Below are 17,162 nucleotides of genomic sequence, written 5' to 3' on the forward strand. Positions count from 1 at the left end.
AGAAGGATCGAGGCGTTTCCATGCACAAATTATCATCTGCAACACGTTTCCATGACTGAGCTTTAGTTGAATGCATCATCATTTCTTTCATATTATTACTTTTGACACAGAGTTCAGCAGATATATAAAAGAAATCTTATTAGGCTGCTGTGTTGGGAAGACTACTTTGGAAATGTAGTGGGTTACCCTGTTGAAAACAGTAAGTAATAGTAGTGTAACTATTTCAATGACTTTCTCAAAGTAATATAACTAATTACATTTGATTACTTAGTTTTGAATGAATGTATCAACAGGACGCCTGGATCTCCATCCATTTTCTGTACCCCTTATCCACACTAGGGTCACAGGTGTGCTGGCGCCTATCTCAGTTGACTTCGGGCTAGAGGCAAGGTACACCCTAAACTGGTCCACTGTGCCGCCCATCTTAAAATTAATAAATCAAATACATTGAGTTACCCTATATCACAGGTAGGCCGTGACGCACCCTTGGAGATCATTATTTCGGAATTAACCACATATTGGTTCTTTGCACAAATGATAAACTACGAACAAAACATGATGAATGTAAATACATAATATAGAATGTGTTTGTTGCAATACAAACGGCATGTGGAAAATAACAATACCATACCATGTTGACCCAATGTACACAATTGAGACAATATCGCTAAATATGACAACCCAGATATGTAAATGATCCATAAAAAGAATTCCATAGTAATAAAGATGAAACTCTTCAATAGTTATTTTGTGTTTAAAAAGTCTAGCTATGAGTCAAACCTTTTGAAATCTCAAACAAATACATCGCACCAAAGGGTGGTGCTTCAAGTTCATATTTGGAAAAATATGTCATGTTTTGAGACTTAAGGCAGAATGTTACATGACTAGAGAGAGTCAATCACAAGCATCAGCTTTAGAAGAAGGAAGTGATATGAAAAAAAATCTGAGCTTTTGCAGTTATTTTTCAAATGTAACTAAAATTGTAATTGCGGAAATTTACCAAATGAATTATAGAATTTCTCCCACTAATATAATTGATTACAATGACATAAATGTTGTAATTATGTTATTGATATTGAGATTTTCGCTTAAAATATGAAATGCCATAGTTGTATGCATGTAGTATACTGTAAATAAACACAGTTTTAACTGACATTGGTGGGGTTGTTGAGGCTAGCTACGTTGACTAGCCAAGTCAAATGTTATTGTTCTATGACAGGTAATTTTGCTTCATATACAATGTTAACACAGTTATTCTCAAACTTTTGTTGTTGTTTTGTTTTTCATACGAAATACCGCCTCAAAACAATATCTGGCTTCAAGTACTTACCATAACAACCAAAATTCAAATTCGGTAACGTAGTAGGCCCAAGTGCTCGAGGCAGAGGTTTTATTCCTAAACAGTGTATTTATTGTTGTTTTTTTTTTTTGGAAGATTGTAAGACACTCTCACATTATGCACAGTTTGAACATTAAGACAGATTAACTACTTGTTTTCTTGTTTTTTTTTTAAAGTGAAGGATGTTTTCTGATTTGTAAAATTGTATTACTAGATGAAATTGACCCAAAGTCTTTGATTTATGAGATTAATTTCACAGCTCATGTGAGTCTAAGCAGAATATATATATATATATATATATATACTGTATAATTTCAATTGAGAAGTCATGTTCAAAAATACTTGAAGTAAAAGAATGTAAAACAAAAACAAAAACAAAACAAAAACATTGAGTTCTTTATTGCCTAACAAATGGTTATTGCCTATCATGAAGCAAAACTGATTACATCAAGGTGCCCACTGTATGAACTCTATTTGATATCATTCAGTCTACCGGGTACTAAATGTTTTGGCTTGCATTAAAAATCCATTTATATGGATCTGTTTATTAACAGTGCAGTAATGATCATAATAACAAGGCAGCATGGCTGTGCTATCTTTATTGTAGCGCTATCTGTAGTGCAGTGTCTCAAAGTACATGCAGATATGAACGACCTAACCAGGACATGTCAAGCACATCTCTCAATAGCAAGAATATCACTGATGACTGATGTTGTGCTGAAGGTGCAATCTCATTTTTTTTATGGGTGCATGTGTATATTTTAAATCTCCCTTTAAAGGCATTACAGTATAATGGAAGTTTAACAAAGATCACAAACAGTACAACAATTGGTTTAAAATAAGAAAATGTCTTTTATAAATATACAAAAACCATCACTGCATAAATGGTTATCACTAATAGCCCTAAAATTCATATTGTCTTGTTCTATTAATGAGCTATAAGGAATGTGATCAAAATCATTGCTTTCTGTCCCAGCACCTTGGGGGAAATGTACAGTGATGAGGGGAATTGAAAGTAATTCGGAACTGGATTAGGATATTATTTGGATGCTTTGGAATCAGTAAAAATCACTTCTCTCATCCAAGCAGCACTGCGTTTAATCTAAATTGCCTGTCCGATGATAACAATTAGATGAGGGGACTCCTTGGACAAATATTACTCCAGAAGACTCCTCATAGTTACAAGTGTCACATAATTTGCTTCTTGCAATGAGCTTGACAATGAATGCAGAGTTACAATTGGGAATGTTTGTTTATGTGTTTGGTGGCCTTCACTTTTCTAGCCAAAGCTTAACCTGTCATGGCCCTAGTACCACCATTGCTTTGTCCTGCTCTGCCCTCACATGGTGGAGGTGTGCTGCTGCAGCATTGTTAAGCTAAGCAAGGTCACGCACATCCTGGAAGTGATTGTATTGAAGGGTCACTCAGGGTCAGGCAAACATTGCTCTATCAAAAAAACATAATCACACATTATATATCTGATGAGGGGTTAGTATGTCTGCTTCACAGTCCTGAAGTTCGGGGTTCAAGTCTCTGAAGAAAATAGACTCTTGGGAGTAGATCAGTGGTGGGCTGGCAAATGTCATATTCACCCCAGTCACGGGCCACAATAACGTCAGCATTTTCCCACCTTCTGATTGGTTGGTCAGAGCAAAGCTTGTTTATTGCATTCACAGTTAAAGTTAAAACATAAAACAAAACGAATTACATGCAAACTCTCATAACGTATGAATGTCCACCAGCTTAATCCTAACACACAATGTAAGATGCCATAAACGGGCTAATGCTAGTTGCATCAATTTTGCACTCGTTATATAACCCATCATGCAATGGCTATTTGAACACAAATGGTGCATCAACATGTAGACAGACAATAGCAAAACTCACCGACTATATATTCTTTATCCTCTGCAAAAAAAAAAGACAACTAACATTACTGTGGCTTAGTTGCGAAACTCATCATACTGTATAATACTTCCCCCTAGTGCACAGGTGTCAAATTCAAGGCCCGGGGGCCTTATCCGGCCCGCCACATCATTATTATATGTGGGCCGCTAAAGCAAATCATATGTTTAACTTCAATGATTCTTGCTCAAATCTGTTCCAAATGTTTGTATAATATTCATATGTAATAAATAGTAATGAACTATTGTAAGCATGTTTTGCCTCCAAACCCCTTTTACAGTTACTTGAACAATAGCTGAACAAACCATTATCCTTGACTTCTGATTTCAAAACTAGTTATCCATCAATTTGTTGTCTATGTGTAATAATATGGTGAGGCGATCAAACATTGATATGGTTTTACAATCATAATGGCCCTCTGAGGAAAACCGTATCTACAATGCAGCCCGCGACAAAAATGAGTTTGCCACCCCTGCCCTAGTGGGCACGCCAGAAGGAGCATAGTTTCAATGGGCATTGAAGCATGAAATCATCATGCACAAACGATTGAATGCTTCAAATTCTATTTAATTATGTTATCACTGTACGTTTTTATAAAGTTCGATACTGTAGAGTGCTATTTTTTTCGTTGGTGTTTGTTTTGGGGCGCTCAGTGGATTGACTGCATGTCCATTCATTTCAAAGAAAAGATTATTTGAGATCAAATATTTGAGAGATATGGGCCTTTTGTGACTACAGTAACTTTTTATGTTTTTGAGTTCAGTGTTGCGTCAATATTTGTATTCGGCGCACATAGCTTTCCGCATGCCCCAAAATGTTGTACGCGTAGGCGCACAGCAGCGCCCTCTGCTGCTCGAGCGCCTCACCGCAGCCTGGCTGAACTGCGGCGTCTCTGCACGCACTTTTGTAACGCGGCATTCCGCAGCGATTTCGTGACGAATACACACAAATTGCCAAAATGGTGAGTCCGTGTCGAACCGTCTTGTTTTGATGAACGCACTGATGAATCTGTCGTGGCTAATCAGAAGTTGGATTTTGTTTTAAAAATAATAATAACCTCCACGTTTTTGTTGTATGGACGCAACAAGCGTCTATCGAGCCCGTTAAGCGTGTGTATTTACGGACGTGTGTGTGGTTACATGAATGCCTTTGCCTCATGGTATGTGCGCCTGTGTGTGTCGGATCCAGCGATTTAAAAAAAAAAAAAAAATCATACAAACAGACAAAAGCGTACGAGGCTGTATCCTCGGCCTACTTTCCGCACTGACGTCCATAGCAAAGCGTTATTATTACGCCGTGCAGCTCAGCGTCCTATCCAATAAACGTGTGTGCTACTCAACAGAATCCTGGGATCGCACCGCGTATGGGTAACAAAACGCGATTCAAATCAAATTAGACGGTTGCGTAAATGCAGCAAGTAGCAAGTGCTGCGCATTTCATTTCCCCCAGTGAATGAGACTTTATTCGCAGTTAGCATCATTCGGTAGACTTGCACATATGCAATTCTGCCTACCTTTGCCTGGGAGTTTTTATTGACACTATTCATTTCATCTTATGTTTCTAATTGTCCTCGTGAGTGTCAAACTCGTGGCCTGGGTGCCAGATATGTCCCCGCTACCTCATTTTATGTGGCTCCCCCAAGCAAAACTTTGTGCATCTATTTCATGTTTCTTACGAAATTGCAACTTGTCTTCTAATAACTATTCCGAGCACTTTTGGGGAACCAAACCCACCTTTAAACATAAATTGAACAATAGATAAATAATTTTCCTTGACTTCTGATTTCAAAAGTAGTTATCCAACATTTCATTCTGCATATGTAATAATATGACTAGGCGATTATACATTTACTACACATGGTTTGACATAAAATGGGCATAGTGGAGGGAAATCAAAGCTACAATTTGTGGCAAAAAAATAAATAAAGAGTTTGACACCATGACTGTACAGGATTGAGACACTCGTGCTTATTGGCACATATTTTAGATTACAAAAATCACATGAAAACTCACTAAACCAAAAGGTCACAAAAACTATACGCACAGTACTGAACTATGTAATATAGTATGGTCTCGTCAAAATGTACTCATAAATGTACGTACTCTGGGCTGTACATATGTTAACTGTACTTGTGCAATCCAGTGGCTGTAAGAATTTCTCCTGTCGCTGTCATAGATAGATGAACAAAGATACATTATCCATCAGTCCACTTTCTATACTGCTTATCCTCAACATGGCCACGGGTGTGCAGCCTATCCGAGTTAACTTTGTGCAAGAGGCGGTGTACACCCTGGACTGGTCGCCAGACAATCACAAGGTGAAAATTTGTCCATATGTGTGAATATGAGTGTGCATGGTTGTTTGCCCAAATGTGCCCTACCATGACTCCGGTCCAGGGTGTACCGTGCCCCCAACCCCAATTTCAACTGGAATAGACTCCAACTCCCCTCCGACCCTACTGAAGAGAAGCGCTATAAATAATAGATGAATAGAGGGTCAAATATGAGAAACAGCTCTCAGTATGTTACAGTGCACTTTTGCACCACTACGAACTACAATAATAAACATATTGTGACATTAACACCTTTCTGGCAATGTCTATCAAAAGTGAGCATTCGTACCTTTGTAAGGAAAAAGTTTAAATGCACCTTGTGTTTTTCTTTATTTACATACATGAAATGTGAATACTAAAGGCAACCCTGTGCACGGTGAACAGTAAAAAAAAAAAAAATTACGATGGTCAAAATCACTGTTGTTTTTTAAAATTGTTTCTCGAATTTGAAATTTCATGAAGAACTTGAAATGAGTTGATAAAATTGGAACAAAATAATATATCTAATATAATTTTCAATGTGCCTTTTAATGTCAAATAAGCTTACAACTAGCCCACAAGTGTGACATGATGTGGACTTTGGAATGAGTGTAATATAGTTTGTTTATTAATGTATTTTTAAGACCTACCACAACAGTATGACAGTAACTACAACACCCACAACAACAATAGTAAGCAAACATTCAGAGACGGTACTGTATATACTGTTGGGGGCTGGGTAGTGATTAGTGATGACCCCAGCCATTTCATGTTCTCTGTCTTTTATAACCCATGCTTTTGTATTACATGTTGTTGTGCTGCTTATGTGTAATAGATCAAATTGGGTGAATTTAAGGCTTGGTGTCGTCTGTTTTGGTGTAAACATTTTCTAATAATTGCCAAGGCTGGTCAGACAGCAACAGTCTGCAGCCACTAAATGAAGGTACAATATTTGTCTTAGTCGTCATTGCCAGCCTGATAGATTGAGCTTCAAAATTACTTTCTTTTTATAACTCTACTTGGAACAGTTGCAGACCTAGTGGACATGAATTAAGAGATCAGGAATTGAAATGCACTTCCATTTGAAGTAAATATGAAGTGAAGTGAAGTGAAATAAATATGTGTCACTGTCCTACCAGGTTAACTTCACCGTGGACCAGATCCGAGCCATCATGGACAAGAAGTCCAACATCAGGAACATGTCCGTGATCGCCCACGTGGATCACGGCAAGTCCACGCTGACGGACTCGCTGGTGTCGAAGGCGGGCATCATCGCTTCATCCCGGGCCGGAGAGACTCGTTTCACGGACACGCGCAAAGACGAGCAAGAGCGTTGCATCACCATCAAATCAACGTATGTGGCTCAAGTTCCTGAAGTAAATACTACACAAAAACATCCCTACTTGGATATTACAGTGTTCCCCCCGCTATATCATGGTTCACCTACCACAGCTATGTTTACAACCCAGATTTTTTTTATGGAACATATCTACAAATCCCCGCTATATGACTGAAATCTGCTCGCGACTTGAAAAATTCATAAATTCAGGCACTCGTAAATCGTCGCGTGGTGCTGGAGCCTATCCCAGCTGACTTCGGGCCAGAGGCAGACTACACCCTGAACTGGTCGCCAGTCAGTCACAGGGCACATCTAGATACAGACAACCATTCGTACTCACATTCACACCGTCACTTGATTGGGAACTGAACCCACACTGCCTGCACCAAACTCAGGCAAATGTACCACTACACCATCACTGTTTAAAATGGATCAAAAATATATTTCATCTATTACCCAGATCTGAACAGGTTTTTCAAGATACAAGCCGTCATTCGTCTGTTTTTTTGTTTTAACTTGAGAGCAAAAAACTTTATATACGGGTGATGTATGGTGACAGTAAAAACTCAATTCATGAACAAGCAGTAATTTTGGCAGATGCCTGTCAACAATTATTCAAAAAAGAGGTTTCAAGCTGTTTATTGCCACGCCCAGTTGAAGTTTCGAACTAACTGAACTAAACTGTCGAACTAATTATAAAACAAAGACAATTACATATGCTCTATATTTCAAAGTACCACAGAGCTTTGCTTTAGATAGTCTGGTCGCGGTATAGCGGGGGCAACGCGATATACCCGTCCCAAAATGAATTGTTGTTATCCTTTCCTGTTCTTGCAGGGCCATCTCCATGTACTATGAGCTCGGCGAGAAAGACTTGGCCTTCATTAAGCAGTGCAAAGATGGAAATGGCTTCCTCATCAACCTCATCGATTCACCAGGTCACGTTGACTTCTCCTCTGAGGTTACGGCGGCCCTCAGGGTGACCGATGGAGCCTTGGTGGTGGTGGACTGTGTCTCCGGTAGTCTCCTTAAAACCCCTCATCCACACATGAATCTTCTACACTTCGGCTCACTTCTCATTTCCTCTCTCAGGGGTGTGTGTGCAGACTGAGACTGTACTGCGGCAGGCCATCGCTGAGCGCATCAAGCCGGTTCTGATGATGAACAAGATGGACCGGGCCTTGCTAGAACTTCAGCTGGAGACAGAGGAGCTCTTCAGGACCTTCCAGCGTATCATAGAGAACATCAACGTCATAATTTCCACCTACGGAGAGGATGAGGGTGGACCCATGGGCAACATCCTGGTAGGGCGCCTAAGCAACTCTGACACACTTTTTACATGTTACATGGGACCCTAAGCAAAATTTGATTCTCGGGCCCTCTATTTCTATCAATAAGAATAAGATTATTAAAGAATCACACACCTACAATTAATCCAGTGGTGCCTTGAAATACAAGCCTTACAAGTTCTTCATAACACGAGCCGTTGTTTGGCAAATGTTTTGCTTTGACTTGCGAGCAAACATTTGAGAGATAGTACTGTATGGTGGAAGTTAACTCAACTCACCTGAAGCATTAGTGTGGCAGATAGTGAACAACTCTTGAAAAAAAAAAAAAAAGAAGAGGTTTCAAGCTGTTTAAAACTACTCCTGGTGGAAGTTTACTGTCAAACTAAACATAAAACAAAGAAAATTTTGTGTGTTTAAAACAATTAAATAGCTTTGCCTAACAATAGTCCGTTTAGCTATTAAACAATACAAAACTCCATACATGGGCTAACAAATAGCATTAAAGGCGTTATAACCCTTTAAGCAACCGATATTTAAACACAAACGATGCAGCAACACAAAGACAGAAAAAATAACAATACTCACAGACATATTCTTTATCCTTTGCGAAAAACGACTAATACTGCTGCAGCTTGAGTGCACAACTGAGTCAGTTGTAAGATTAATTTTTGCACGTGTCTCAATATCTGTTTTATACAGACACCAGAAGGAGCATTGAATTGAAGCAAAAAAAAATCATTCTTTACATTTTTATGAAATACAATATTGTAGTGGGGTTTTTTTTAAATTAAAAACACGACACATTTTTTTGTTGGCTTTTTTGGGGAGGCTGGAATGGATTAATTGCATTTCTATTCATTTCGGTGGGACGAAAGATAATTTGAGATGCAGGTGTTTTGAGTTCCCAGCATGGCCAATGGAACAAATTAAACTTATTTCCTCATGTCACCACTGTACCTAAATAATGATGTGACCGAACAGAGATGCCGAGATACAGAGGACCCTGAGCAGGTGCTTAGTCTGGCTACAGAGATTACGTATTTCTAAAAAAACAACTGTTTTTGTTCTCAGATTGACCCTGTTATAGGCACAGTTGGGTTCGGTTCTGGTCTGCATGGCTGGGCTTTCACACTGAAGCAGTTTGCTGAGATGTATGTGGCCAAATTCGTTGCTAAAGGAGAAGCTCAGATGAGTCCAGCAGACAGGTGTAAGAAAGTAGAAGACATGATGAAGAAACTGTGGGGGGAGAGGTAAAACTGCTCAAGAAACATATTAGTCATGTATTTAACAAAGCGGAATTTAAAAATGTGACAGGAAGCATGGTACCCTAGTGGTTAACGCCACTGATTCTATGTAATAATTCACGTGCTACTTGCAGATATGTTGATCCAAGTACTGGCAAGTTCACCAAGACTCCAACAGGTCCTGATGGCCAGAAATATCCTCGCTCTTTTTGCCAGTTTGTTTTGGACCCCATCTTCAAGGTAAAAAGCTGCCGCTTGAAATCTCTAAGAAGAGCCTCGTTCACCGAATGAAATAAAGAATTGACATTCAAACTGCATGTGCAATTGCCTCCGTCAGGTGTTTGATGCCATCATGAATTTTAAGAAGGACGAGACGGCCAAACTCATTGAGAAGCTGGATATCAAGCTAGACTCTGAGGACAAAGACAAGGAAGGGAAGGCTCTGCTGAAGGCGGTGATGCGTCGCTGGCTGCCAGCTGGGGAGGCCCTGCTCCAAATGATCACCATCCAGCTGCCCTCACCTGTCACCGCTCAGAAATACCGCTGTGAGCTGCTCTATGAGGGCCCGGGAGATGATGAAGCCGCCATGGGTAAGTAGGAGTACTCACTAGGCATGGGCTGGTTTTAAAAAAGTCACGGTTTCAAAATCGAGCAGTCAGTGAGCCCTACAACCTTTCGGTTTGTTCGAAAAGTCGGCTCTTTTGGGATATGTTCAGGTACCGTGACTTAGTAGAGGAAGGATATGCAAAACGTATACGTTCAAAGTGGCTGCCATCACTCTTCGACAAATTCAAGGTAGTGTAACGCGGTCTTGAACGTTTGCAACAAGCTATGAAGGTTAGCATGTCTGCAATGGGTGACCGCAGACAACTAGCTAACTAGCATGGCTAACTTCAGTTCATTGCCACTCTGACGTTACTTCACAAAGCGTCTCCGCTTTGTCTTTTGCGGAGCCGATCAATGACGTAATTGATCGGATCGGCGAATTATGACATTAAAGCCGATCAGCGTAAAATGCTAATCGTTAAGGCCGATAAAATCGGTGTAAAGTTTAATTCTGACTGCTTTATTGTGTTATCACAGGCGTTAAGAACTGCGATCCCAAAGCTCCTCTGATGATGTATATTTCCAAGATGGTCCCGACCAGTGACAAGGGTCGCTTTTATGCATTTGGCCGCGTGTTTTCTGGATGTGTGTCCACTGGCCAGAAGGTGCGCATCATGGGGCCAAACTTCACTCCTGGCAAGAAAGAAGACCTCTATATCAAACCCATCCAAAGGTAAGCAGGTTTATTCAGGACATTCGTTCCAATATACTGACAAATGTTCTCAACATGACCTAAATGTTGTTATCCAGGACTATCCTGATGATGGGCAGATATGTGGAGCCTATTGAAGATGTTCCATGTGGCAACATTGTAGGTCTTGTTGGAGTCGACCAGTTCCTGGTGAAGACAGGGACTATCACCACTTTTGAACAAGTACTATTTGCTTCCATGTCATTTTTTTCAGTTTGTATTTGCAAGTACTCGAATTGCACAACTGGTAAACAAAAACCTTCTATGTCATTGGACTAAGGCAGGGAGATTGAAAAAAAAAAACAGGGTAAACAACTTGAAAGATTATTTTAGCCTTCTACCACTGTGGTTTGAACATGTGAAGTGTCAGTTGAAAAGATGTTACATGACATAAATAGCTTTCAAGGGAGACGGAATGCCTACCGTAATTTTCAAACATTACAACAGCTAAGTTGTTTCAAAAATAGATATGATATAAAATTCATACATAGTTAACATGATCAGTGAGGAACTGGCTAATTCATTGACTTTTCTGTTGCTCGGATTAATGGCTCAAACGTGCTCCTTTGATGCTGAAATGGAGAGACCGCTATTGAGCTGTTAGCGAGCAGGCTAGCCATTATGTTTTGTTAGGTTAGACACTTATCTCACTGACCTGGAGACTCGTTGGCAACCTAATGACGACTCGAGTCAATTCACGGACTGCGGATGCATGTTTATTTTCCTTACAACAGCATCAACAGGTTCGTATTGTCTTGGTGAATCAAGTCACCACATGCGCGGTGAGATAAACTAGTACATTGGATGAGAAGGAAGGAAGGGGAGCAGTTGAAATGCTCGTGATAGATTAAGTGTTTTAATGAATTTTTGCGTGAATTAAGACTAAAACCGGTTAAATCAGAAAAGTTTAGTAATTTGATTTATTTATTTATTGAGTTGGCAGCATGGTGGATGACTGGTTAGCACACCTGCCTCCCAACTCTAAGGTTGTGGGTTCAAATCCAGGCTCTGCCCTTCCTGTGCCAAGTTTGCATGTTCTTCCCTTGCTTGCATGGGTTTCCATTCATTCCACAAACATGCATGGTAGGCTAATTGAAGACTCTACATTGTCCGTATAGGTTTGAATGTGAGTGCGAATGGTTGTTTGTTTATATGTGCCCTGCAACTGGCTGGTGACCAGTTCAGGGTGTACCCCGCCTCTCCAGCACACCCACAACCCTAGTGAGGATAAGCAGTACAGAGAATGGATGGATTTAATCAATTTTGTTTTTATGTGTGGGGGGCCCCTGGAAATCTCTGGGTCAACAACAGGCCTTTGTTTGTCTAATGGTAAATCCACCTTGAGGAGGCAAAGTGCTGTCTGCCTCTGCGGTTTTATGCAATCAGCAAAACTAAATATGCAGCACAAAAATATTAAATACATTAGCCTGACTGTGAAACATTTGAGTGCATAATACAAGTGTCTGAAAACATTATCCTGGTGACAGAAACAGGCAATTGCCGATTACAAGCCTCTTCAAGCCAGTGGGTTGCTCGGCCACCCATGTATTTGAACAGGAAATACTGTATGCAATTTTGCATTTTTGACTATGAAATGACATATTTGGATAAAAAAGAGAAAATCAATATAAAGACCAGAGAACTAAAATTTTAAAATAATTTTATTGTATCATTACTTGCTTATTTTCTACTCCTCATGCACGTCCCATGTCTATAGGTAATCCACCCATTAATTATTGCTTGGTCCAAATTTAGCAGCATTCCAGCTGAGTGACTGTGTGCCTCTGTAGGCCCATAACATGAAGGTGATGAAGTTCAGCGTCAGTCCTGTTGTCAGAGTTGCCGTGGAGGCCAAGAACCCGGCCGACTTGCCCAAGCTGGTGGAGGGCCTGAAGCGCCTGGCCAAGTCTGACCCCATGGTCCAGTGCATCATCGAAGAGTCTGGGGAGCACATCATCGCAGGGGCGGGTGAGCTGCACCTGGAGATCTGCCTGAAGGACTTGGAGGAGGACCATGCCTGCATTCCACTGAAGGTAAGGATGTCCACCTATGATCAAATGAGATCAAGGTAGGATTGTTGAGACGTAACGTATTATCCAATGCACAGCATTTAACATTTAAAAAGACATTTTACTCACGTTACTTTCTTCTCTTCTTTTTGCAGAAATCAGACCCAGTTGTGTCTTATAGAGAGACGGTGACAGAGGAATCTGACCAGATGTGTCTCTCCAAGTCTCCCAACAAGCACAATCGTCTCTTCATGAAGTCTCGTCCTTTCCCAGACGGCTTGGCCGAAGACATTGAGAAGGGTGACGTCACGGCTCGTCAGGAGCTCAAAGGTCGTGCGCGTTACTTGGCCGACAAGTACGAGTGGGAGGGGACTGAAGCCAGGAAGATCTGGTGCTTTGGTCCTGATGGAAGCGGGCCCAACTTGCTCATAGACGTGACAAAGGGGGTCCAGTACCTCAACGAGATTAAGGACAGCGTGGTGGCTGGTTTCCAGTGGGCTACTAAAGAGGTGTCCATCAGTAAATTTAAAACCATTCAATCAATTAATTGTGTGTTTCAGTGTTCCCCCACTATGCCCCTGTTAAATTGCAAATTTTTAACGGTGCGTTTTTTTTTAATGCATTTTAAAAATACAGTGTTACCCTGTACTTGTGATTTGCTACTAGCCGAGTTACCTAGTCCAGGGATGTCAAAAGAATTTTTGATGTGGGCCAAATTGTTGGCATGGTTTCCCTCAGAGGACTGTTCTGACTGTGAAACCATATGAATTTTTCATCACCTCGTCATAATATTCAGTGGGAGCTGGTCAATAGAGGGCGCTAAGGCAAAAGGACAAAAGTGAAATAATGAAAATTTTAAATATAAAATAATAATTGAAATTATCTAAACATATATGTAGATCTGTTTTTAGAATAAATAGTATAAAGTTTATGATGAGTAACATGGATTTGTTTATCTCTGGTTGTCTCATTAAATGACGCAACTTCCAGTTTAGGGCGCATTGACGTTTTCCCAATCACTAAATATTTGACATACATAGTCGGTCCTCGTGAAATACAAAACATGTTTGGCGAGGTAGGGCGTTGGATTCCATTTAACGTTAAACAGCATTACTGTTAAACCCTCCCACCCCCGTCGAGTTACTGTAAGAAGGGGTTTGGAAACAGAAAAAAAGGCTTGCAATATCTGGTATTATTTATTACATATGATGATTTGAAATATTGGCTCAGATTTTAGCAAGAATCGTGGAAGTTGACGCAAATCAATTGTCTGCAGATTTTCGCTTTTTGCGCTCCGGCCCAGGCCCTATTCCCAGAAGTCTACTGTATATATATATATTTATCCTCTGTGAACAACGACTAATATTACAGCAGCTTCCCCATGTATGTATTATACTGAGGCGGCACAGTGTTCGACGGGTTAGCACATCTGCCTCACAGTTCTGAGGACCGTGATTCAAATCCGGCCTCGCCTGTCTGGGGTTTGCATGTTCTCCCCATGCCTGCGAGGGTTTTCTCCGGGTACTCCGGTTTCCTCCCACAGCACAAAAACATGCATGGTAGGTTAACTCAAGACTCTAAATTGCCCATAGGTGTGAATGTGAGTGCGAATGGTTGTTTGTTTATGTGTGCCCTGTGATTGACTGGCGACCAGTTCAGGGTGTACCCCACCTCTCGCCCAGAGTCAGCTGGGATAGGCTCCAGCTCTCCCGCGATCCTAGTGAGGAAAAGCAGTATGGAAAATGGATGAATGGATGGATGTATTATACTGTCCCCAGGTGGCCATGGCGTGCACACCAGAAAGAGCAGCACAATGTCCATTGAATTGAAGCAAAAAAATGGGGCAAAAACTGCTTAGTTGTTTACATTGTATTTAATTATGTCATTACTGTCTGTTTTTATAAAGTACAAAAATATAGAGTGCTTTTTTTTCTGGAGGTATTTCCATTCATTTTAATGGGGAAAGCTGATTTGAAGTGTTTTGAGTTATGAGCCAGGTCATGGAATGAATTAAACTCGTATCTCAAGTCACCAGTTGATGTTGACGTGAGGGGAGCAGCTTCATTTAGACAGGCCATCGCCCTGTCGTATAAAAAAGTAATGTTGTGCTGCGATCTTGTGGCATCTGTAGCCAATTTTACACCTTTTGGGGGTGTATCAATTACTCGCAGATCTTCACATAAGGGAAAGGACATCACTATACGTACAGTATTTTCTACACATTGTATGCTTGATTTTTTTGGGGGGTTCAAATACCTTTACAATGTCTTTAAAAAGTGTGGTTTTTTTGTTTTGTTTAAATTGGTTTAAAGGTTATGGGGGTTAAAACTATTTTTTAGTTTGTTTTAACATGGTCTCTCTTTATCGCTGATTTTCACATTTCCGGGTGGGTCTGGAATGTATCCTCGGCAGTAAATTGGGGTTCACTGCATTTCTTGATGATGAACTGTAATTTGTGATTGCTCTTGCAGGGTGCGCTGTGTGAGGAGAACATGCGCTCCATCCGTTTTGACATCCACGACGTGACGCTGCACGCTGATGCCATCCACCGCGGTGGAGGACAGATCATTCCCACAGCTCGCAGGGTTCTGTACGCCTGCCAGCTCACCGCTCAGCCCCGACTCATGGAACCAGTGTACCTGGTGGAGATTCAGGTGTGAATGCATTCTGCAGGTTTCCTTAACAAATCTTCAGCTGTTTAGTGGGGAACTCTCTTTCTGCAGAATTTGTACAGAATTTATAAGCTAAAACTGGGGTGGGGGGGAAGCTACAAAATGAGAGAAGTAGAAGAAATGAAGACTTAAATATAATCTCATGGAACAAATATAAGAATTTATGGTTCTAAATGTCAGTGTTTGATGCTGTAATTTTTCCATTCAGTGCCCTGAAGCTGTGGTAGGGGGGATCTACGGTGTTCTGAATCGGAAACGAGGTCATGTGTTTGAGGAATCTCAAGTGATGGGAACCCCCATGTTTGTGGTGAAAGCCTACCTGCCTGTTAACGAATCCTTCGGTAAGTGTTTTAGTCTGAAAACTGGAATCACCACAGGGAGGCTTCATAGCCATCTGTTGGTGGGTGTCACGTAAGATAATTTATTATTATATTTCTCTCATATACACTACTGAAATGCTCACATTGCTGAAATGCGCTCTTAGTTTCAGTTGTCTATGAGTGCATTTCGGTTGTGCGAGTGAAAATAATTTTAGTGTGTAATAGAGCGTTTTCAGTCATTTTAAGGGCTAACAGCCTATCGTCGTTTAATCTGCCTTTTGCCCGATATTAAATAAGGAATAGCATTTCTATTTTTGGTAGCTAAAACGTGAATGTCATTTCCTTCAAGGGTTCACCGCTGACCTGCGTAGTAACACTGGGGGGCAGGCCTTTCCACAGTGCGTGTTTGACCACTGGCAAATTCTCCAGGGTGACCCTCGAGAGCCCACCAGCAAACCCTCCGAAGTTGTTGCTGAAATTAGGAAGCGTAAAGGTCTCAAGGAGGGGATCCCCGCGCTGGACAATTACCTGGACAAATTGTAACAACTGACCCTGGATTTACATATACGTCCAACTCTATCACTAAATCTTAACCTTGTGGGCACTTTAATAATCTTTGCACTGGCTTAAGTTTGCACAACGGATTCACCTTAAAGTCTCCACTTTAAATAAAATACATCCATCCATCCATTTTCTGAGCCGCTTCTCCTCACTAGGGTCGCGGGCGTGCTGGAGCCTATCCCAGCTGTCATCGGGCAGGAGGCGGGGTACACCCTGAACTGGTTGCCAGCCAATCGCAGGGCACATAGAAACAAACAACCATCCGCACTCACATTCACACCTACGGGCAATTTAGAGTCTCCAATTAATGCATGTTTTTTGGGATGTGGGAGGAAACCGGAGTGCCCGGAGAAAACCCACGCAGGCACGGGGAGAACATGCAAACTCCACACAGGCGGGGCCGGGGAAATAAAATAAAATTTAAAAAAATCTTAAAAATAAAGCTTTTGCGCGTGTTGTTGTAGGCTAATGGGGATAATAATGCGTACCTTTTAATTTCACAACAACAGTACACCAAGTGCCTAGGTAAAAGGTTCTGGGGGAAATTGGAGTAAAGCTGTTGGATGATCAATTCCTTAATTTCCTTTTTTACATCCCCCGTCACTCCATTTCATCTGGCACTACGGCTCTATAAGGAGCACTGTGATCCTGCTGCAATAATGTACTAAGCGAGCAAGAACGTTTCAGGATTGGTCGAGCTCTCCATTAAACTTCACTGATCATAATGAATAAAATATTTGACTGCAGGTGAAGTGGCTTTTTCTTTTTTTAAATTTCTTAAATCATCGGGTAAAGCACCAGTGTCCTCATTGAAGTTTCCTAATTCAAAACTGATGTACACTTTTTTCCTCTTTATTCACATTTTCTCAAGTTATA

The 17,162-nt window shown here is 40.9% G+C and overlaps 1 protein-coding gene across 1 annotated transcript; it reads left to right on the plus strand.

The window, feature by feature from the left end:
• Nucleotides 1-4,063: 4,063 nt before the first annotated feature.
• Nucleotides 4,064-17,032, plus strand: LOC133488512 (elongation factor 2b). Its single transcript, XM_061796452.1, has 14 exons — nt 4,064-4,205; nt 6,695-6,909; nt 7,732-7,913; nt 7,987-8,198; nt 9,255-9,433; nt 9,562-9,667; nt 9,765-10,017; nt 10,511-10,706; nt 10,784-10,907; nt 12,515-12,757; nt 12,889-13,242; nt 15,205-15,387; nt 15,614-15,746; nt 16,075-17,032. Exons 1-14 carry the CDS (start codon nt 4,203-4,205, stop codon nt 16,266-16,268), a joined length of 2,577 nt encoding a protein of 858 aa, XP_061652436.1. The 5' UTR covers nt 4,064-4,202; the 3' UTR covers nt 16,269-17,032.
• Nucleotides 17,033-17,162: the final 130 nt, after the last annotated feature.

This window comes from Phyllopteryx taeniolatus, chromosome 14 (assembly GCF_024500385.1).
Source record: "Phyllopteryx taeniolatus isolate TA_2022b chromosome 14, UOR_Ptae_1.2, whole genome shotgun sequence".
Taxonomy (NCBI): Eukaryota; Metazoa; Chordata; class Actinopteri; order Syngnathiformes; family Syngnathidae; genus Phyllopteryx; species Phyllopteryx taeniolatus.

Excerpts from the sequence above, each read along its gene's own strand:
- LOC133488512 (XM_061796452.1), top strand. Across the intron at positions 10,707-10,783 it reads TATATCAAACCCATCCAAAG|GACTATCCTGATGATGGGCA; the intron begins GTAAGCAGGTTT and ends GTTGTTATCCAG. Across the intron at positions 12,758-12,888 it reads ATGCCTGCATTCCACTGAAG|AAATCAGACCCAGTTGTGTC; the intron begins GTAAGGATGTCC and ends TTCTTTTTGCAG.